The sequence below is a fragment of the Bombus fervidus genome, chromosome 15, assembly GCF_041682495.2.
Source record: "Bombus fervidus isolate BK054 chromosome 15, iyBomFerv1, whole genome shotgun sequence".
In the NCBI taxonomy this organism is placed as follows: domain Eukaryota; kingdom Metazoa; phylum Arthropoda; class Insecta; order Hymenoptera; family Apidae; genus Bombus; species Bombus fervidus.
In genome coordinates, this window is record NC_091531.1 from 203,733 (window position 1) to 227,486 (window position 23,754).

Genomic DNA, 23,754 nt, shown 5'->3' on the forward strand with positions numbered 1-23,754 from the left:
CGCCAAAAATGCTGCTTAATCTGTTGAATATGCTGCCAACTGGAGAGGCGATTGGTTGGAGTATCTGTGAAATTTCGATCTCGCAAACTAGTTAGTGAATCTCCGATGAGGAAGTGACCGGGAGTAAGGACCAGGAGATCATTTGGATCAGTGGATATCGGAGTCAGCGGACGGGAGTTGAGGACCGATTCGATTTCGATGATGAGGGTATTTAAGCCCTCGAATGACAGAAGCTCGTTACCTGCGACACGTCTGAGGTGTCGTTTGAAGGATTTCACGGCAGCCTCCCACAGTCCGCCGAAGTGCGGTGAGTTGGGAGGAATGAAGTGCCATTCGATATGCCGATCGGCTAAAAAGGCCTGAACCATTACCTTGTGATTGTCGGACCGTAGGAGGTTTCGGAGTTCCCGCAGCTCGTTGTTGGCGCCGACGAAGTTGGTACCGTTATCAGAGTAGATATTCGAACAGAGTCCTCGGCGAGCAATGAATCTTCGTAGGGCAGCAATGAAGGCCTCGCTGGTGAGATCACTGACCAGCTCGATGTGAACTGCCTTCACTGAGAGACATATGAAGATTGCCACATACGCCTTTATTTTGCGTCGGTTGCGATCCCTTCGCTCCTTGATGAAAAATGGTCCGCAATAATCTATTCCGACGTTGGTGAACGGCCGCGATTCTGTTGTTCGTGCGGCTGGGAGGTTCCCCATTACGTAATCCACTGGAGGTGGATTAGCACGGCAGCAACGGACACACTTCTTCACCATGCTCCAAACCTGGCTACGGCCGTCGATAGGCCAATAGGATCTTCGGAGGGCGTATAGGGTGGCTTGGGTTCCGGCATGGAGATTTAGGAGGTGCTCATGCTCGATTATGAGCGCAGTGGTTGTCGATTTGGGTAGGATGATTGGGTGCTTTTGATTGAAGGGTAGTGTTGAGTGACTGAGTCGGCCTCCGACTCGTAACATCCCGTCCTTGTCCAGAAATGGATTGAGTCGCTGTAACTTTCCCCTTACTGTGGAATTGCGATCAGTTTGGAGGTTGCGGATTTCCTCTGGAAAATAGCATAGTTGCAACAATAAGATTAGCTTGTTATGCGCAATAGTTAAGTCATGCATGGTCAGAGGGCTCCCTCGATTCTGTTTTTGTCGCCATCGCAGGCAACGAGCGATGATTCGGATAAGCTTTGGCCACGAGGAGAATCTCTCCAGTAGACTGTGGTCGGCGGGAGTTAGTGATAAACAGGTTGCCTTCTTCTGCTCTGGTATTTCGGTTAGTGATGCGGGGCTCCATGCCGGCCAGCAACCTTCAGGTTGTCGGAGCCATTCCGGTCCATGTTGCCAAATGGTTGATCGCAGAAATTCTTCAGGTGATTGACCTCGAGATATGAGATCCGCGGGGTTGTTCGTGGTGGGAATGTGACGCCAGTCTGAGGTGTGAGTCTTACCTTGAATGTCTGCTACTCGATTGGCGACGAAGGTTTTCAGCGTATGGGGTGGTGTGTTGATCCAATGAAGGACAATGGTAGAGTCCGTCCAATAAACGGTACGAGATATGTTGTTTTGCAAGGCTCGAAGTACTGTGGTGGTCAGTGATGTGAGAAGAAGTGCTCCACTCAGCTCGAGTCTTGGAATGGTTAGTGATTTGAGTGGAGCTACCTTTGATTTCGCCGTGAGAAGTCGTGTCCAGACATGGCCATCCGGAGTAATCGTGCGGAGATAAACACATGCCCCATACGCCCTTTCGCTGGCGTCACAAAATCCATGTAATTCAATTTCCGCTGCGGACTTGACTATGGTTTTGCGTGGAAATCTTACGTTGTTCAACAATGGTAGCTGCATATAGTAGTTTCGCCATTCGGTGTGTAGATCGGCCGGAAGCGATTCGTCCCAATCGATTTTCAGTGTCCAGAGTCTTTGGAGTAGCATCTTAGCTCGAACGATTACTGGTGCGAGCAGTCCAAGAGGGTCGTAGATTTTGGCGATTTCGGAGCTGACTGTTCTCTTTGTAATTTGAGAGGTGCTGGGATTGATTTTAACGGAATACAAGATCGAATCGTCAGCTGAGCTCCAAACAACGCCCAAAGTTTTTAGAGTCTGGGATTCACCTAGCAGAAGCTTGTCGTTAATGTCCTGTTCGGAAAGTCCGTTTAGTAGGTCTCGGTCGTTCGACGCCCATTTTCGAATGTTTAGACCGGCTAATTTGAGCAATTTCGTGAGCTCTGTTCTCAATGATCGTGCCTCGGTTCTCGTGTCAACTCCTGTGAGCACATCGTCGACGTAAAAGTCTCGTTGCAAGACTGCTGCCGCTTGCGGATATCGATGTCCTTCGTCGTCTGCCAATTGTTTGAGGCACCGAATGGCGAGATACGGGGCCGCTGACAGCCCGAATGTCACTGTGTTGATTTGATAGGTGTCGACTTCTCCTTTCGTGTTCCGCCACAAAATCCGTTGGAATTTTCGATCCTCTGGGCGCACAAGAAATTGTCGATACATTTTCTCGACGTCGCCTGTGAGGACGTATTGATGAGCACGGAATCTCAGGAGAATGTAGAACAGGTCCTCTTGTAGTTTCGGTCCTGTATGAAGTCTATCGTTCAATGAGACTCCGGTGGTGGTTGGTGCGGATCCGTCAAACACGACTCGGAGTTTCGTTGTCTGGCTGGATTCCTTGATCACGCCATGATGTGGCAGATAATATCCGTCATCAGATGACTGGTCCGTGGTGAGTTTAGTCATGTGTCCTAATTCTATATATTCCTTTATTACGGCGTGATAGTCGGCTTCGAATTGTTTGTCTCGCTGAAATCGGCGACCGAGAGATGTGAGACGCTTCATCGCCATGGCTTTGGAAGATCCAAGCGGTGGAATCGTCTCGTTGAATGGGAGAGCTACAATGTATCGCCCTTCGTCGGTGCGTCGAACGTGCTTCCGGAAATGTTCCTCGCACTGTTGTTCTGTCTCTGAGATGTGTGAAACGAGCGGTCCTTCGTCGATCTCCCAGAAACGAGCGAGGTCCGCCTGTAGAGCCGTCGTAGAGGCGTGAAACGTGTGCGCTGCTGATCGCGAGGTTGGGCTCCCCCCGATGACCCATCCGAATCTTGTTTTTTGCAGACGCAAGTCAGGCCCGTTTGAATGACTAATGTCAAGTTGACCGATACAGAGTGCTGCTAGCGTGGGTCCGGCGCTCAATAGGATTTCGATTGGGGCAGGTATATGGAATCTTGGATCGGCTAGTTGTAGATTCCGTGGGATTTGTATTGTTGAGCGATCTACGGGTTGATCTGGGACCCAAGTCGATAGGGTGGGTACAATAAGGAACGTCAGTGTACGTTTGTATGTGCCGTCGGTTGAGGTGATTGTAGCCGTAATGTAACGTTTCGATGTCGTCGATAATGCGTTCAGGGCTTCGATTGGGACCGAACATTTCTGTTGCCCGAGTTTCAATGTTTTTGCCAGTTTCTCGGTAATGAAATTCATGCTAGAGCCGGTGTCTAGCAGAGCTCTACAACTGACTGGTTGAGCCTTGTCATCCAGAATTTTAACCTGCGCTGTCACTAACAGATCGTGATATGATGGTTCGGATAGAAGCGAGGTTCTTGAATCCGCTTTGTGCGATTCGGTCCCTAATAACGACGTCTGATTTAGTCATTGTCTCCCTTGTCGTTGAGGATTCGGCGTTAACCTTGATTCGGTCTCCCTTGTTCGTATCGAGCGGGACTCGCGTTTGGGGGAAGTTCTGGGAGATGATCGGCCAGATGTTGGAGGAGACGCTCGGCGTGACGACGGAGGAGACGATCGGCGAGATAATCGAGGCGATGATCGGCGAGATGACCGAGGCGATGATCGGCGAGATGACCGAGGCGATGATCGGCGAGATGATCGAGGCGATGGTCGGGGGGATGATTCGGATCGTTTCGAATGACGCGAGGAACGCGGTGTCGGAGAACTAGGTGGTGATCGGCTGCCTGATGATCGGTCGCTCGACGAATGACTGCTCGATGATTGACTGCTAGATGACCGTGATTTCTCAGAACTCTGATCTCGATGAAGACGAGTGTGATGTCGCAGTCCGCATATGCGACATGAACCGGCGGAACATTGAGCCACGGAATGACCTTTACTCAAGCAATTGGTACAGACCGATGCTCTTTTGGCAGTTTCAATGCGACTTTTGATTGATTTTGCCTTGAAGACACTGCAATTCCAAATTTCGTGTGATCCTTGGCAAATAGGACACACCAACGTTCTCTGTGTGGTGATGAATGTGTGTGTTCGCGGCGCGGTTTGTCGTTGCCGATTATGTGAATCGGATGCCTTCTTTTTTACGACCTTAGTGTAGCTTATTCTATCCCCGTTGGTTCGTGTTTTCAGAAATTCCAGTAAATGTGTGTATGAAGGCATCCTTTTGTCAGGCAGAGTGCGTTGCCATTTATGGATAATGGTTGCTGGTAGTTTCCAGGTGAATAATCTGAGCAGAACTACGTTTGAGGTAATTGGTTCACCTAGTCTTTCCAAAGCCTGAAGATTAATCTGAACTGTTTCGATAAGGTCGTCTATTGCTTCGGGTGTTTCTACGGTTATTGCCGGATAATCAAGCATCAGATCCCAATGGCGCATGCAAACCTGACGGTGGCAGTCAAATTTATTTTTAAGAGTATCGAGCGCAATCGGATAATTTAGTTCTGTAGTGTCCAACGATTGGATAGTCCGCGCGGCCTTTCCAGTCAACGATGTTCGAAGGTACTGGAATTTTTGGACGGGTGTCAATTGTTCGCTTCGATCAATTGTGGACAAGAATGAATCAAAAAAGGAATGCCAATTTTCCATTGTCCCGTCGAACGTGGGTAAGTGCATTTCTGGTAGTTTAACCGCAGCCGGCTCGGCGATATTGGATGAGTCGCGAATTGGCGGTGTCGACGTTGATGCGGGTGTATTGGTCATGAGTTTGGCTATTCGTACTCTTAGATTGAAATATGTTGATTCAAGCTCGGGATCGCGTGGGTTTGCCTCCTCGCCTAAATCTTCTAATTGGTCTTGCAATAGTCGATATTGTTTCCACGCGTCTTCGACATTTGCCTGGTGAATAGGTAAACTGGACTTGTCCTTTTGATCGCATTGTTCATATTCGTCGAGTCGTTTGGATGCGGTAGTAAATCGACCAATTTGGTAACCTCGTCTCCGACGCAAGTTGGCAATATGGTCGGTGGTTTCCATTTTTATCGCGGTTTGTAAAGACAATGCAATGAACGAGCTTACCTTCTAGCTGTGAATTTACTGTTGCTCGTCACCGTGTGTTGTTGGCGTGAGGTTCTGTGATTGCGTTCTTCAATCACCGGGTTTTGCCTCCTCAGGATTGACGGCCCTGGCGGTATTGACTTCGCTGGAGTGGTAACGCTTCCGCTGCTGGTTATGTTGGATTCACGTGGCACTGTCTGGTAGTGGGTGTCACTGGTGTGCACTTTTCACTTACCACTGAATCCGGCTCGAAGGACCAAATGTTACGACCGTTCGCGGAGAGACGCGGTCGCGAGGAAAACGCGTCAGCGAGAGGCGTAAATTCTCGCTACGATTCGGCTAATCGACGCCGCGAAGTAGTCGTTCCCCGTGTTTCGGTTAGGATAACAGGGGTGGTTAATTGAAATTAACACTGTGTTAACAGGTTAATATGATAGATATATTCAACAATGGATTATACAATCTTATGAGCGTCACAAGTATTTGACGATGAGTACAGCTTATGCGTTACAGAAAATGTGACCCGATTTGACGATATCTCTCGATGAGATAGTTGGACTTTGCAAACGAATTGATTTGAAGGTAGAACCGTGGTAGACTTACTGACTGTTCGGACGATGAAAATAGACTACTCTAGCCTGACGATGCTGTATCAGAGGAGAGCTAGGAAAAAGGTGTGTCTAACGCATGGGATCATCGGATTCGTTAATGACAGTTTTTTGGTCAGGAAAGTGAGGGAAATAGACGTTGTTTCTATTGGCTATTACGATTGTTGGTGGACCAGGAGGGGTCTTAGCCGCCCGCGATCGAAGGTTGGTAGTGGGAGGCATCGCACGTGTGCAAATAACTAATTCTAAGTGTTTTCCGGACACAAACCAGAGATCTTAGAAATTACTTTCGTTCAAAAGATCCTTGGTCGACCTGAGAAACTTTGTTGAGATTTTCTAAGATTTATGGTCGGTCCTTGAGGTTCTTTAGAGTACGCCGTAAGGAGGTGTAGACACATGGTTGCCATGTGCGATGCAAGGCCCCGTCCAGGTAGAGAGTCGGGCGACGTAACACTCATAATATTGTATACCCTATTGTTGAATATATACGTTATATTAACCTGTTAACGCAGCGTTTATTTCGTTTAACCACCCCTGTTATCCTAATCGAAACAAGGGGAACGACTATTTCGCGGCGTCGATTAGCCGAATCGTAGCGAAAATTTACGCCTCTCGCTGACGCGTTTTCCTCGCGACCGCGTCTCTCCGCGAACGGTTGTAACACTTTAATTGACCTCAATATTTAGCCACATGGTACAGCACCTGTACTGTAAAAAAAAACTAGAACTACGGGTGTGAGCACTCTCATGTCCTCTCTGCTATTATCAATTTTTTTATTAAAAGTGGCAAGAATGGGAACTGAAATAAATAGTGACCTTTTATGTTATATTTTATTAATATCTAAACTATAAATACTATTAATATCTAAAATATATCTAAACTAGCAATAACTAAACTAATAGTTTGTACTTAACCATTTAACCATTACTGTAAATCATATATATTTCTTAAAATAACCGTTTCTGTTTTTTCCTTATAGTGCACACCTTTTTCTTATCCGAACAGATAGTGTTGCCAACTTTTATTTAACTAACTAAGATACTGCCAACATTATCAACAATATTCTATTTGTAGGTAGCTGCCTGATAATAATCGCTTTCTATGTAGCACAATTTAAACCAGCTTAAACTTAGCTTATTAGTGTGTTGCGGATTCATATAGATTTGTGGACTATTATTCATATTGACCACGTGTTCTTATGGAAGAACAAAGGATAGACCTGAGGTATCGCATTCTTTCTCTCTCAAGCAAAGCAATAAATCGTTCAAGATGTAAATGCCATAATATTATGCTTTATCAAAACCCTCCTACTATTTTAAGGAAAACTATTACCTAACTTTTAATAACATTTTATTCATCATTAATATTAGTATAAATAATATAAATGATAAAAACTTTAATTAATAGTTAATTACATAATCAGTAGAAAATAGCATGCAATAATGCTTTTGTAAATAAAAGATATTGTTATTCTAAAAAAATATAATTTTCGTAGTTGCGTACAATGGTTTAAATGCTGCTTGTAGTAATTTTAAAAATATAAACCAAAGATTTTCTTAAGAACAATATAAATCGACTGAATTTCTTATTTTAGAATCTTTCGGCAGTAAGCCGTATTTCAAAGTTTTTCTCGCATTTCTTATGTCCCGGCCCTTTTGCTTGTCGTGTCTATTTTTCCAACATCTAAAAATCGACGGCTACGTTTGTGGATCTCCGACATAGTAGATGCCCACGCTCCGGATAATTCGGTAATTTTCGACACGTCAAATTTCATTAAAAGATCACCGATTCATCATAGCGACAGACGGCGGGCGGTAATTGTTTCTGCTTTCGCATCCGCTGTTGATTTCTTGGCCTTCACCTTGACCGCCGAAACAGTTTAAACTACTGTATATTAAAAAATCCAAAAGCTACCAATGAGATGAAGAAGACGCTTACAATCGCGATCTTGCTACACGAAATGTCCTTTTCAAAGTACGCGATCGTACTTGATTATCTTTCATCGTCACGCTCGGTGTTTATATTTTATACTGTCTTTAAGATTAAGTTAAGTGTTAATTGTTTCATTAGTTAAGTTATAGTTTTAATAAAGTCTAACTTTATTGCAATTTTTTGTGCTCGTTCGTGCTCCGATAATACATTTCGAACAGACTTTTTATATATGTGTAACAGTAAAACATAAATATTATTATTATACATGTAAAACATTGTACCTTTATTAAAAAATATTCACTAATACTTTTAAAATAGCGGAACATGATTATGTTCGAACCTAGCGTGAAACCACTAAAATTTACAAACTTTGACTCAAAGGCGGCATGGGCTCCCGTTATCCAATCATTCTAATATCACCAAGTATCGCGATTTAGAAGAGTAAGAATAGAAAAAGTCGAAACATATGGACTATCCTATTGACCAGTTTTATCTAATGTATCGTAAGAAACAATTTTCAATACTTTTATTACATTTGGATTAGATAAAAATCAAGGTATTTTAGATTTAGTTTTACCTAGTCGCTTTTTATTAAATGATCTATCTTATCTTTCTGCGTTTTGCATTAAACGCTCGTAGACAACTTTTTTATTTCTTTTTGAATATATACGTTCGGTATTGTCTACTTCATTATTTATACTCATTAAATCATTTTCAATTTTAGGAGCGCGTCCTATACTTCGCTCAAACAATCAATAAACAAATCGGTGTAAGTATTAAATATTCAACAAAGTTTAAATTTTTAGCTCGGCTATTCTGAAATTTTCATGATTTCAACAATATTCCGCGTTTTCTAATCAATATTTTCGAGCACTATAGTCAAAATTTTCTCTGATCGCGTGATAATTTTTGTCGTGATACAAGCATAGAAGTCCGATACCGCTTCCGTTTAACACGTAAAAACAAATAACTTTCTTTCCGATATCATTATGCAATTTACGACATAATGAGTTACCTATCAATACAAAATGGCTATACAAGGAATCGTTATGACCAAACTTTTCAATTATTAATTTTGTCTCTTTGACTTTTTTTGCGCGATTTTTAGTAATGTAAAGTAATGCCACACAAACAACGCTTACGTGATAAGCTTTATCTTTACGAGTGTTTTAGCTCAAACAGTCCGCATATTCAATGCACTTTACTTTGCGATACTTGATAATATAATCTAAATTTTGTAAATAAATTCAACATCGATGTGTTCGCAGAAATAAGTCTCGTTTCATATTTCTGACTTTTAACGCGTTGTGATCAATCATCAGTGTGAATTTGATGGCTAGCTAAATATACTTTACGTTTATAATTCCTAAGAATGATATCGCGATTCTATTGCTATATATTCGTTGACTAAAATAAGCAACCACGCGTGGCTCTCTCACATGTATTTAGAAATCATGCAATGTATTATTTTGGCCTGAATTCCTAGAGATCTACAGCACCATTATCATTTTCGTGTCACTCACAACGTTGCTGATAGAATACAAAAACAGAACCTACCACTTACTGTACTAAGAATTATAAATTCCATGGCGAGTTCCATAAACGACAGTCACTTTAAAATAATACAAATCTGTGAAATAGTTGACAGTCCCCTAATACTTGGTGGAACAACAACGAGTTATAGGCAAGTAGGTAAGCAGGAGGTAAGTCTGCTAAAATAATTTTCTCCCTTTAAAAATAATTTTCTGGTAGCTTTCAATTAATTTCCTTGTAATTAGTTAGTTAATTTGTTTATAATTAATTAACTAATTCCTTTCCCTACCTTGGGGTATTGACCACCAGCCCGTCTCGCTTCCCTCTTCTTTCCAGACTGTATGTATTAATTCCCAGACCCGCTTCCTTAATCCCACTCCCGAATTTCCCGCATTACCTCGGAATTCAATTGTCCTTCTGTTTTCTTTCTCTTTGATCTTCTCACTACCTCCTCTATTTCCTTCTCACTTATCTTCTTCTCCGCATCCTGCTTATCCTCCTTCATTTCTGTCCTATTACCGTTCTATCCATTCTTCCTGTTATAATCATGAAGTATTACCTCCATTCCTGTACGGCAACCTCTTCCCCCGATCTCCTTTTCCTATCTCTTTCCCTATTTATTAGGTTCCATACACCTTACTTTTCCTACTCACCTCTATCTTGTAGAAAATCGCTTTCATCTACATTCTCCTCGTCGTCTTCTTTAGGTCTAGTTCTCCTTTGAACAGCTTTACTTCCTCCCTTAACATTCTACTCTGCTTTCTTTCCTCTCCCGCATCCTTTACCTTTCTCTCCATTCCTTCTCTTATTGTTCTACCTTGCTCCTTCATTTTCTCTAATACCCTCCCTAACTGCTCTCTGAGTTCCTCTATCATTCCTTCCACTCCCTCTATCCCCCATTCTCACTATTCCGACTTCAGTAGCGATCTTTCAATCAAAACACTTTTCTTAAATGCTTTCTTTTCTCCCCCTTAGCCCACCGTCTCTTCGTCCAACACCCTTTTTGTTTTCCAGGAATTTTTCTAACTTTGTTCTTCTCCTTTCCTATCTTCTCCATTCCATTCCAAATAAGCTCCAATGCTCTACTGTATCGATTATGTCGACATATGAAACTATTTCGACTATGATCAAAACAACAGCAAGATTCAACATTTTTTAAAATTTGATATTTGTAAAAATGAAACAGGGACAGCCAATGCAAGTAGGTATACTTAGTTGGTATAGATTAAACAAATTAAATTCAACTGATAAAGTAGAATGGTGTTTACACGAGATAAACGAAATGTTATAGACACTTGAAACTACATTAACATAAATACGGCCGTTAAGAGTTAAGGTTTAAAGTTAAAAAAAAAGAAAAAAATTTGCATAAAGTGCATTTATGTAGACATTAAATGTTAAAAAGGTCGACTTACGCACAGTGACAAAATTGATCTCTCTATGTTTTATTATTTTGTCCTTAGTATTTAGTCCCAGTCTACAGATCGCTTAGAAACTATTTAAGGTTCATCTTTCTTAAGAAGCTATATGACGTCACTTGTTTACTTCTTGGCTTGGTGTTCAAGCCCTCTTATTTTCACTAAGATAATGCAACTAATGTAGTAGCAAAATTTTTGAAATCAAATGGATTTTGTTTCCTTATACAGGGTATTCGACTATAAGTATACAAAAATTTAAGGGATGGTTCATGAGGTCAAAATAAGATGAAAATCAAGAATAAGAAATTTCGGTATTTTTTCAATTATTGACAATTGAAAACCAATCGCGACTTAACCTTCTTAGACGAACGAAAGTAGGTTACTAAGGAACGGCGTGTACAACGATTCTCAAATCGAACGATGGACAGCAGCTTACCTACTACCATCCTGTACAACACTTTGTCATTTGTTAAACCTGCCTACACACCTCTTAAATTTTTTTACATCTGTAGACGAACACCCTGTATATAGGGGCCTGTATTTTCAGAACACATGATTTCCTGAATCTAAGATTTTATATTTGAAGTCATTTCACATCTTAAATAATATACACCAAATTTCATCTCGATCAACCACTAGGGACATTTGGAACAATATTCTAAATATTACAATATAGTATAGGTATACATTTCGCAGAGATCACAAGAATATTTAAACAGTAAATTACTCATTATATTAATAAACTGCAGTACTGAGTGGGATTATACCTATTATTAATATTTATATTTTGTTATATTAATATCATATCCTTAAGGTGACTACTCATTCTGAATACTAATTTTCTTACTGAATGTATGTTTGCCATAAATGACTTGCTACTTCAGTAGGGATGTCTGGAAAGGTAGATATAAATTTAATAATACACTCGGTTCGGATTTGCTTTGGATTGTCTCTTCATAGCCAGACTCATCTGTTTTATTTCCTCAATTTACGTACACGATTCCACACTTGCGCACGCATATACGTGACGGTGAAGGCAACCAACCGTTTTGTTGACCGCGCTCATAGCGTGAAAGGGTGCCCCACATGGTTGCCGACACCTCGACTGTCAGGTCACGACGTGCCAGAATGCACATGCGTCATAAATTTCCATGTACATTCTTAGATTGGGTTCGAATTTTATCACAACAGTCATGTCTCTCCACAGCGCTAATGAAGTTTCAAAGTGTTTTATATAGCACATACAACATAGGCATTGAAGTTTTCTATAGTAAGTGTCCAAATACTTTCATATCACATACGAATAGTATACATAGCATATAACCCTCCTGTAATTGGCATCTCATTTTTTTTTTTTTTTTTTTTTTTTTTTAATTACTTTAAAGATATTTTTCTATATGGTACTAGTACGATAACATTGTGAATCAAATAAAGACATGGAAAGAGAAGAAGACGCAGATTCAAAGAGAACAGAAATGCTATATGCGTTGCATTATTTGCAAGAGAAAAGAAAAAAGGAACAAAAATGCAACGATAATAACTATGATGTTGATTATAACAAATTACCCATGGGAGAATGATTTTAAATCCACTGATTGCTATCGACAGAATTAAAAAGAATTTATTTTAAAACCATATGTAAATTTATCTATTTAAAGTAATGAGAAAATCACATTCCGTGAAAGTAATCTCCATTAATCAAGAGCGTCAATAATGATATGTTATCATTATACGATGAACCGTATATATATAAGATTATTCAGTCAGCAAAAGTGTCATATAACCTCTGATAATCTTTATTTCTCGATTTTTTCAGAATAGTAGGTTATTCATCAGGGCCGGCGCAAGACAGGTTCAGCGCGTTCGCCGAAACCTGACCCCGCGTTTAAAAGGGACCCGCGGTCTATGAAAATTAAAAAAACACCGATTTTGATTAACTTTTTACAGAATGATGATACCATTAACAGATGCAAGACATCTTTTTAGTAGCGATGATTCAATTTAAAGGAGTGACAAAAATCATCAAAGTTCAATGTAACTCCATAAAGTCCTCATATCCTGGAAACTACTTTAGATAAAAAAATCCAGGCACTTTCAGAGGAATGTACTTTTTAGAGAAATTAAACTACATCAATAGCTTTTTGCAAAAGTCATACATGATTCTAAATTTTGTAGTTTCATTGAATTTTTTTTGAATTTGAAGCCGCTTGAAAGCGAATTATGGATGCGAAAAAATATTACTTGTATTTGTTTAAAAAACTGCTTTAAGAAATAGAGATAAGACTCCCCAATTTTTGGAAGCCTATCGACGAGTCGCAGCTCCTACGAACTTGCATAGGAACTGGGCATAGCAATCCCTGACATTTATTAGTGGCTATGTGTCAGTTGCCATCTTGCAGTTCATATGTTTTATGCTGAGCGTTAGTCAATCTCTCGACGCGTGGCAAGGACTGTGATAATTCGGTAAATTTAAGACGACGAATATTTTTCAAAGTTATATTGTGGCGCAAACCGTGACATATACATTTTCAAAACGTTTGTATTTTTTTAAGTATTTTTTTCAATTATTTCCCCTCTTTTAAGTTAAAATCAACCCTAACTGAAATCGCGTCGCAGAAGAAACGTATGGCAGTCATGCAAATGAATTTCAATACATATAACTAGTTGAGAATTTGAATTCGTTATTATTAAATTAATTTCGCCCCAGATGTTAAAATTTCGATAAAATGAGCAATAATAAAGAAATATTTCAACTATATACAAACTAATGAAATATGTAATTTATCCTATCTTGCAGTAAATGTTTTTTGGCGCGCGATTTTATTCATTTTTGTAACAGACAAAATTTTATACACAGAAGTATGTTTTTTTAAGAACCGCTATGGCTAGCAGGGATAGAGATCATGGACGGAAATATTTAAGTGGAGCTGAAAAACTGAAACGGAAGAAGCAGCGAGATGATTATATTAAACAGCAAACACACAACATTTTGAAGTATATAATTGAAACTACTAATCATTTAAGACAGCCAAACGAAGGCGAAAAACATACGGCAATGAATCAGATTCTTCTGGAAGAGGAAAACCAAGAGTTGAATACACCTGTGGAAGAAAATGAAGAAGACACCAACGAAACTGAATTGGACGAAAACAGAAACAATAGAAAAACGAACGATTGTGAAACTCATCAAGAAAAAGATATTGAAAATATGGAAATTGAAGCACAAAGAAAGGAAAACAGAAATTTCGACGTTGAAGATCCTAGCAGGTGGCCAATTGACAGAACACAACAAACGGTAAATTTAATAGTTCAGCATAGTCCTGTGCAAGTTACTCAATTTAACTTCCCTAAGAACGAAAATAACAAGTTTTTCTGCAACATATTTTACAAAAATACTGACGAATGGACAAAGGACAACACGAAGATGGATAATTTATTCTAAATTTAAAGACAAGGTTTACTGTTTCGTTTGTAAATTATTTTCCACTACTGATATTTCATTGGGGGTTGACGGATTTTGGGATTGGTCTCATTTAACACAGCGAATCAAAATGCACGATCTGCGGTACATTTACGAGCTATGAACAAGTGGCTTCAAACTGAACAAAATTTTCGCACTGGCAATCTACTTGATAAAGAGTGCAAAAAATTTTGAAGATTTGAAACAGCACGATACGAACAACTTTTCCAAAGAATAACTTTTTTTTTCTTTTTTTATACGTGGGGAAAACCTCATGGACACTCCGCCGCTCTGGGAAGCGGTAGTGTCGGACTTTGCCCCACGCAAACGTCTAAAACTCCACGGTAGTTCGCCTGACGCTCAACAGGGATGCCCCGGGACATCTTTCGAATTACTGCCGGAGCACTCCTGCGTCTTCTATCATTTGGAAGTGTCGTTCCTAGGTTAGTTTGGGCATTGGGAGGGTCCACCCCTCTCAACGCTATGCCCTGGGCCGTCGTGCAAATCTGAGGAGATCCCAGATCCTCCTGGGCGTGTCAGCCCCTATGATCACCTAAGGCGGCACAGGGCCGCGCTTCGGCGCGGAACCCTACAAGAGTGGGATGTTCTCACCCTCTCCCGTTCCGTTCGCTCCTTTACGAGTATTACTCCTTCGCAATAGGAGCGGACTGCGAGGAACTCTTGTTGTCCCCTCAGCATCGCTGTCACAACGAGGGTTTCTAAAGAATAACTGCTGTTATTTTATATTTGGTGCAACATAATTTAGCTTTTCAAGGAAGTTCCGATACTTTGCACACACTGTACGATGGTAATTTTTTAGGTTTTGTTACGTCGGCCGACTCTCTACCTGGACCGGACCTCGCATCGCGAGCGGGATGGCAACCATATGTCTGCACATCCTTATTGCGTACCCTTAAGAATCTCAAGGACCGACCATAAATCTTAGAAAATTCCAACTAGAGTCATTCAGATCGAACAAAGATCTTTTCTACGAAAGCGTTTTCTAAGATCTCTGGTTTGTGTCCGGAAAACACTTTAAAATTAGTCTTTTCCACACGTGCGATGCTTCCCACCACCAACCTTCCATCGAGGGCGGTAAGGCCCCTCCTAGTCCACCAACAATCGTAATAGCCAATAGAAACAATGTCTATTACCCTCACTTTCCAGAATCGTCACTCTCAGCGTAGTCCATTTTCCTCAGAACAGTCAACAAGTCTACCACGGTTCTACCTTTAACTCAGTCCGTTCGTAAAGTCTAACTAACTCATCGAGAGATATCGTCAAGTCAGGTCATACTTCTGTAACGCATTAACTGTACTCCTTGTCAAATACTTGTGACGCTCATAATATTGTCTACTCTATTGTTGAATATATACGTCATATTAACCTGTTAACACAGCGTTGATTTCAGTTTAACCACCCCCTGTTATCCTAATCGAAACAAGGGGAACGACTATTTCGCGGCGTCGATTATCCGAATCGTAGCGAGAATTTACGCCTCTCGCTGACGCGTTTTCCTCGCAACCGCGTCTCTCCGCGAACGGTCGTAACCGGTTTAATACAATTAATTGCAAAATTTGATTCTGTTCTAAATGATCATTTAAACAGAACAGCCATAAAAAAGCATCATTATTTATCGCATTCAATTTAAAAGGAATTAATAAGTGCAATGGCAAATAAATTAAAAAAGTAATTATCGATTAGGAGATAAGCAATAAGGAGAGCAAAATGTTATTCCATTTTATTGGATTGTACACCAGATATGAACTATCAAGGGCCATTGTCGGTTGTTCTTGGTTATGTCAACATAACAGACGGGGAGGTTGAAATCAAGAAACATTTTATCAAATTTGATATAGTTCACGATACAACAGGAAAAGGACTATCTGAAACTACCATGTTCATTCTGGATCAATTGGGAATAAAAATATCCAGCTGTCGCGTACAAGGATATGATAATGGTGCCAATATGAGAGGAATATATGAAGGAGTACAAGCAAATACTAAAGCGTTTCACGTACCATGCGATAGTCACAACTTGAATTTGTTATTGGGAGATATAGCAAAATCATCAACCCAAGCACTACATTTTTTTGTGTTGTACAAAAGATTTGTGGAGGATAGTTAATAGTGTGTTTAAATAACGGAATAAGTCGATGTTAAAACCGCCAAGTGTATTTAAAAATAATAAATAAATAAGTACAGACAATATTCGCTGAGACGTTCGTACTAAACGGATTCGCTAAAGACAGTGTGTAAATCGCGAATAAGATCGTTGATAACTCATTGGTAACTAAAACTCTTACGGTCGCGTTCGTATATTTATACTGGCCGAGCGAGAGCCAGAAAATTTGAATTCGAGTTTGCTTGGTGGTTGCACGTAGCGGTGAAATTGTTTTGCCCGTAGTTTATTTATTATACATTGTGTATATCCTAACGATGTTGATACTCCGAGGCAAAACAACAACACGATTTGAATTGTCCTCTATCTCATGTGCCGCTACAGATTTACACGATATTTGCAGCATCGGGATGTCTTAAAAAAACACATTGAAAAAATTACACCTAAACCATCAGAAACTAGATGGAAATGCCGTTTTGATAGTGTAAAGGCTATTCGATTTCATGTTCGCCAATTTCGAAACGCCTTGATCGAAATTGGCAACAACGCATCTGACAATAAATTGAAAATTGAGATTTTGTCTATAGTGCGTAAGATAAATGAATCCGAATTTATTGCCAGTTTTATCATTTGGTACGAAATATTATCAAAAACTAACATCGTCAGCAAAGTATTGCAAAATCAAAAGATGCGAATCGATTTAGCCACGAAGCATCTGAAAGTCTTAACGTATTCTTTGCATAATACAGAAATGAGGGATTTAGCAAAGCTATGATCGCAGCAAATGAAGTTGCAAAGGAAACGGACATAACACCAGATTTCAAATCATCATACAGGAGCAAAAAATAGAAATTATTCGATTATGAAGGACAGGATGAATCATCGATGATCAACGACATCGAATACTTCCGTGTACATTACTTTTCCAAAATAATAATTAATAATTGCGTTAGTATCCTTTAAAAGTAAATTCGAATTATATGCAGATCACCAAAATATTTTTGGTTTTCTATACACGAATGAGATTGAAAATTTAGATGATGAACATTTCTTAAAGTGTTGTCAAGATCTTAGCTTACATTGGAAGGATATATTATCAAGGGAACTCGAAAGGAAATTCGGCTTTAGATTCGATGAATTACATTATAAAGAACAATCTCTTAGAAGCATATCCAAATTTATTAATCGCAATGCAAATTATGTTAACGATACCGGTAACCGTGGATTCAGCAGAACGTAGTTTCTCGCGATTGAAACTAATACAAAATAATCTGCGATCATCGATAAGCCAAGAGATATTTTCATCTCTGGCTATTCGGTCAATAGAAAGTTTTTTTTTTTTTAATTATTTATTTGGATTTTACAATTTGTCCAGAAGGACATTTGGTAAAGTATTATATCTAGATGGAGGTTTTTTTTTATTGACTATTTGTTTAAATTTTTACAATTTGTCCAGAAGGACATTTGGTAAAATATTATAGCTTAAAGAATAAAAATATAGCATGTGGATGGTTACCCCCAGCGGGGTTCCATCTTCCAGGTTGCCTATTGCATCTCTATTGCGAGATCTGCGGGATGCTTCCTTCAGTATTCTTTCTATTACCGTTTTGTTTGTTTCAGCAACCAGCTGGTTTGTGTGTGCTGCAAGTCTTTCTTTATACTTTTTTGCGTATCTAGCGATTTCCTCTTTGACTGTTGGAATTTTTAGATCTTTTCGTAGGTCTTCATTTCTGACGTATTACGAGCGTTAACTATTGTCCTTAAAATTTTTGCTTGCTCTATTTCTATTCTGCTTATGTGACTCATTGCTGCCGTCCCCCATAGTGGGACTCCGTATGTCCAGATTGGTTTGATTATTGTTTTGTATATATTTAGTTTATCCATTATGCTTAATTTAGATTTTCTATTGATTAACCAGTACATCTGCTTCCTTTTCGCACTTATTCTGTTTATTATTGATTTTATATGGTGCTTCCATGTAAGGTGTGTGTCTAAATGTATTCCTAGATATTTGACTTGCTTTGTTTATGCTATGTGGGCGCCGTTCAGTTGGATATCTGGTGTTTTTCCTTTTCTAAGTGTAAATGTTAGGTGGTTGCACTTGCTGGTGTTCGCTTTTATTTGTTTGTTTTGCAGCCATTTTTCTATTTTTGTAATGTGTTCTTGTAGTAGTGCGGCGGCCGTTTCTGGATTTGCATGCCTCACTAGTATGGTCGTATCGTCCGCAAACGTCAGTGTTTTGCTGTTGACAGTTGTTGGTATATCTGCCGTGTATAGTGTGTATAATATTGGTCCTAAGACACTTCCTTGCGGTACTCCTGCCTTGATATCCTTAATTTCAGAGTATGCATCATTTATTTTTACTACAAAGGTTCTGTTGTTTAAGTAAGATTTGAGTAGTTTGTAGATTTGTTCTAGAAATTGCTTTTTGATTGTTTGAAGAAGTTTTTCATGGTTAACTTTGTCGAATGCTTTTTCGATATCCATAAAGAGTGCTGTGCAGTATTGTTTTGTTTCAAGCGATTGTAAGATATCATTGACGAGTCTATGCATTTGTTCTATTGTGGAGTGTTTATTCCTGAATCCAAATTGATGATTCGGTATTAGTTTTTCTTTTTCTATTGTTGGTTTTAAGCGGTTATATATTATTTTCTCTAATAATTTGGAAAACGCAGGTAGTAATGATATCGGCCTGTAGGATGCAGTTAGATGTGGGTTGTTGTTTGGTTTGGGTAACATTACTATCTGTGCTATTTTCCATTGTGTAGGAAAGTACTGTATTCTTAGAATTGCGTTAAATATTATCGTTGTTAGTCTTATTGCCTTTGGGGGAAGGTTTTTTAAGATTTTTCCATTGATCAAGTCAAATCCTGGTGCTTTACTTGTCTTTGTTGCCTTAATTAAGTTTGTAACTTCTTGCGCTGTTGTGCTGAGTATGGTGCAGCGTTTATCAGTTGTGTTGCTGGCATTTTCCACTTCTTCATTTTTTTGCCATCCAGGGATGCTGTTATTAATTTCATACGGCGAAAATATATTTTGTAGGTGCTTTGAGAATTCTTCTGCCTGCTCTTCGTTGGTTCTGGCCTATGTGTTGTCCATTTTTCTGATTGCTGGGATTGATTTTATTGTTTTCTTAACTTTATTAATGAATATAAAGTGAAGTAGCAAATTCAATCGATATTGATGTGATCAAAGATTTGACGTCGAAAAAGGGTGAAAAAAATTATTTAATATTATTATTGGATTGTATTATTATTTAATATCCATCTTATAAAAAATATATAATATGTAACAGCATTTGTAAATAAATAATTCCTCGTTGCAAAATTTAAGTGTAGGATTTGAATGTGTATTCAGGCCCTGCAAAATTTTTGAACCCGGCCCCGCAAAAGGTCACGCCGGCCCTGTTATTCATATCAGAAAAGCTTCGCTACTTTAAGAGCGTTGAAACGAAGAACAGACAAAACAATCCGTTCAGCCATAAACACGTTCACGATAGAATGATTTATCTCCTAGAATGGTAGACATTACAGTAATCAATAAATTTTTCATATTTAGAACGTCAATATCCGCCATGAAAGTATCTCGATAATTGTATGGCAAACTTTGGTTTTTTGTATCAATGAGCCACATGACCAGAGCTTCTTTGCGCTATAATTTGCAAAGTAATAATATGCATGAATTGGAAAGTTACAAGTTGTAGATCATAGATTTCTTATTCATAATTTTATGATTTTACTTTAAAGAGGCTAATAGAAAAACGTGTAGTTTAGGAACATAGGAATGTTGGGCAGCAAAGCTGCATTTTACGAAATACGACATAATATATATATATATCAACTGATTTGTTTTAAAGCGGAGATAACGGAAATATTAAAATTTTTATGCAGAATGTTATTGTTACTGAAAATTGTCACTAAACTTATATTTGATTTTTTAACGATGACAAACATATTAAAAGTTTCTTAACCAATGTAATGTCATACTAGGATATTGATTCTCAGTTATTTCCAGTTACGTATGCTGAACTGGAAATTTATCTAGCACTGTCCAACTCCTATTTCATTCCTTAGAAGTGATAATTTTCATTTTTCCTTTCCGCCAAGTAATTTAGGTAGTAGTTTGAAATTGAAACGCATTGAAATGAATGGATTGATATAAAATATGTTATATTTAGTGAAATGTGGATTTTTGAATATACCATTATTTATAAAACTTATTTGCTTTATTATGAAACTTGTTATTGTATTAACTAACAAACTATGTATAATGTAAGGATATTTATTAATGTTAACAAAAATGTTTGAAACTAGTAAAGTTTTACTAATAATTTTAATTGAATGATGCAAGGGAGCCTTGGATTTCATAATATGTCCGACCTGTTTCGATGGACTACGTTCTGTGTAAGGGACTACACATTTCGTAAGATCGTTAGAGAGCAAGTTATACATATAGGTACGTTGTCGCAAGAATTCTACGGAAAATTAATCTAGCTTGTCCGAAGAGACAGTTTTATCGGCATATTAATTGGTTTTATCGACCTTTGATTTCCGATTTACGAGGATCGGCAGTTACTGACTAGAGTCTTAAAATTCTTTCGTAACATATTCTGTTATTTATAAACATCTTTCAGAAACTTGTACATAAATAAATTTGATGTTCAATAAGCAGATTCCTAGAAAATGTGAAACATTCATATGAGGTTGTGACAGAATCAGAGATTATAAACGTATATAAAGTGTGGCATCAATCGAATAGTTCGCAGAAAGACGTACAGTAATACGTGAGAAACATGTCTCTTAAATTCTTCACTTTTCTGTTCCTCTTACTCATCGTCGAGTCGTTTGGTATTGCTGTTTATGGTAAGTTTTCTCTGCGATGTTTACAGTTCTCTAATTGCCATTTATCTTGATAATGCATATATTATAATTTCTACTAATTACATTGACAAACTTTTTTCAGAAGCAAAACGAAATTGTATACCGGGTAAAAGTTACTTTGATGGATGCAATACTTGTTTTTGTGAAGGAAGTGGAGGTATAATCTGTACCTTGAAGTACTGTGAAATAATCGATCCCAAAACTGGTGTTACGAAAATGGCAGAATATATACCCCCTCCGGACAATTTTTGGAGTAACTAACGATATTAAACATTTATAAGTACATTAGCATTTGATCAATCGTTCAGGTTGTCGTGGGTAACACAAATTAGGATGTCATAAGCTTCTCAGCGAACTATTGTATATCTAATCAGTAACAAACAAGATATTTAAAAAGAATAAATTATCATCTCAAAAACTGAATTTATTATCTAACACTATTTTCCTTTGCCATTATCTCTTACATAAATATCATAGAAATACACTAATCTAAACAATACTTTTTCTCTTTCTTTTGTTTGCCGTTGCCTGATTATATAATGAAACAAAACTACATTACTAGGATATTAAAAGAAACAAGGATATATATATACATATACAATATATGTCACGAAAGTATTGGGACAACTTCTAAAACAGAATAACTTTTTAAAAGTTACACCAAACGGCTTGATTTTTTGTTGAAAAGTTAGTAGTAGTAAACGTTATTTTACAATTTTTTTATTGGAGCTTGCAATAAAAATATAAGAGATACATTTTGTAGATTTATATCAGTTATATATTTACAAGCTGAAAATTTCATCAAAATGGGTTAACATTGTCATGACTTGTAAGTTATAATTGTAACGGTAAAAAAATGATAATCCTTGATTTTCGCGGCTTATAACTGTAATAATAAATCTAAAGATTTTTACATCTTCCAATGTTTGTCGCTTACTTGCACATAAACCGATTTAGATCAAATTTTCAGCGCAATAATTTCTAAATCATATAAACGATATGTAATGGTTGAGATTTTACGATATGTATGATTTATAAATAATTGCATCATCGCCGCAATAAATTACAGGCAACACTAGAAAATACTTCGAGTGATTAGTTTAGTCTCTAACAGAAATAACTTCCGTCCTTTGCCGATCAATCCGAAGGGACTTAGATACTGCAGTATCAGGAGTAAATTAAATTCTATTTTTTAAACTACTTTGTCCAAATATAAATTCTGTGAGGTGTCTTGTTGCATTTCAATTGCTCTCCTGGTCTTTATTTCTATATTCGACGTATTCATAACAGAGCGATCCGAAATCAGGTAATAGCTGTCAATTTGTAGAAAGTAGTTGTCAACGAATTTTGGAGTACGATATCGAAATATTTAATACATTAAAAATGAAAATTAGCGGACGAAATAGAAAGAGAGCCTCAATGTTTGCAAGAAGGTAAGTAATTTTATAGTGATTCGCTAATAACTCGCAGTTGTATGCAATTTTAAATAAAAAAAAATTTTATTGTAATTAGATTTCAGGCAAGCACACTCTAAAATATCAGTCATAAAAAAAAAAAAAGAAAAATTTAGTTACACGTTGGATGAGAATGCGCAGGAACAAGAAATAATGGAGGTTCGCTTTCTTAGCGATCGTCTTCTCCTTGTTGTAACGTCAAATTTAATTTTTTAGCAACAATTAAACCGCTCTGTGCTCTCGCCTAATTATACTTCCAACAACAGTTCATAGATGGTGAGTAATATTTGATTGCAGTAGTAGTAAGCATACGTGTTACGATGTTATGATTATGTTGTGTTATTTTGTTGTGTTATTATGTTGTGTAAAGACGCTTTGACAAAGTTTCTGTTACTCGACAACAGCACTAGGAAGCCAGGAACTGCACAGAAAAAGAGAATAAACAGTGGCGAAGAAGTGGAAAAAGGTTATGTGTTATGAAAACTTTTATTACGTCTTAGTAGCATACTTTTAGTATCGCTTTGTGTCGTGTAATTTTCTTAATAATCCCAGTATGAATAATGTCAATTTATCGATTTGTGAAATTAAATATTTGGGTAGTGGTAGGAAACGTTCACTGAATATCGACGAATAACGAGACAAGAAGCACAAAGTCGTGAAGAATTCAAGTATCGAGTATATAAACGAGTATGGCAAATGGAAACTTGTATCGAAGAAGCAAGTCTCCATCGATGTTCGGGGTTATCATCAAAATTGGTGGAAAGTTGGCTGTAACACAATTTCGATGAACACCGTTCATAGATTGTACAGAAGATTTTATGGACTAAAATACACTTTTTCCGATACAGTTCATAAACATACACGAACCAAAGAGTAGGGGACCTAAGAAATCTGAGAAGAGACCAAGAAAGCTTGCCAGTTACAAGATTAATGATAAACCAGTGCCTTAAGACTTCTAGTATTACTATAAAACGTATCCGTGTCTTGCATAAGAAAATGAAAGGTGGGGAAGTAGCTCAGACGGATAGAAATTCATGAAGTTAGTTTCTACATATATCTGATCAGGTGTAGATACTTTTCACAGATCCATCAAAAGTTTATGGTTACAGGTTA

The 23,754-nt window shown here is 38.1% G+C and overlaps 1 protein-coding gene across 1 annotated transcript; it reads left to right on the forward strand.

Moving 5' to 3' along the window:
* Window positions 1–20,988: 20,988 nt before the first annotated feature.
* On the forward strand, window positions 20,989–21,610 carry LOC141445887 (serine protease inhibitor 3). The gene is made up of 2 exons (XM_074112069.1): window positions 20,989–21,169; window positions 21,270–21,610. Exons 1-2 carry the CDS (start codon window positions 21,100–21,102, stop codon window positions 21,446–21,448), a joined length of 249 nt encoding a protein of 82 aa, XP_073968170.1. The 5' UTR covers window positions 20,989–21,099; the 3' UTR covers window positions 21,449–21,610.
* Window positions 21,611–23,754: the final 2,144 nt, after the last annotated feature.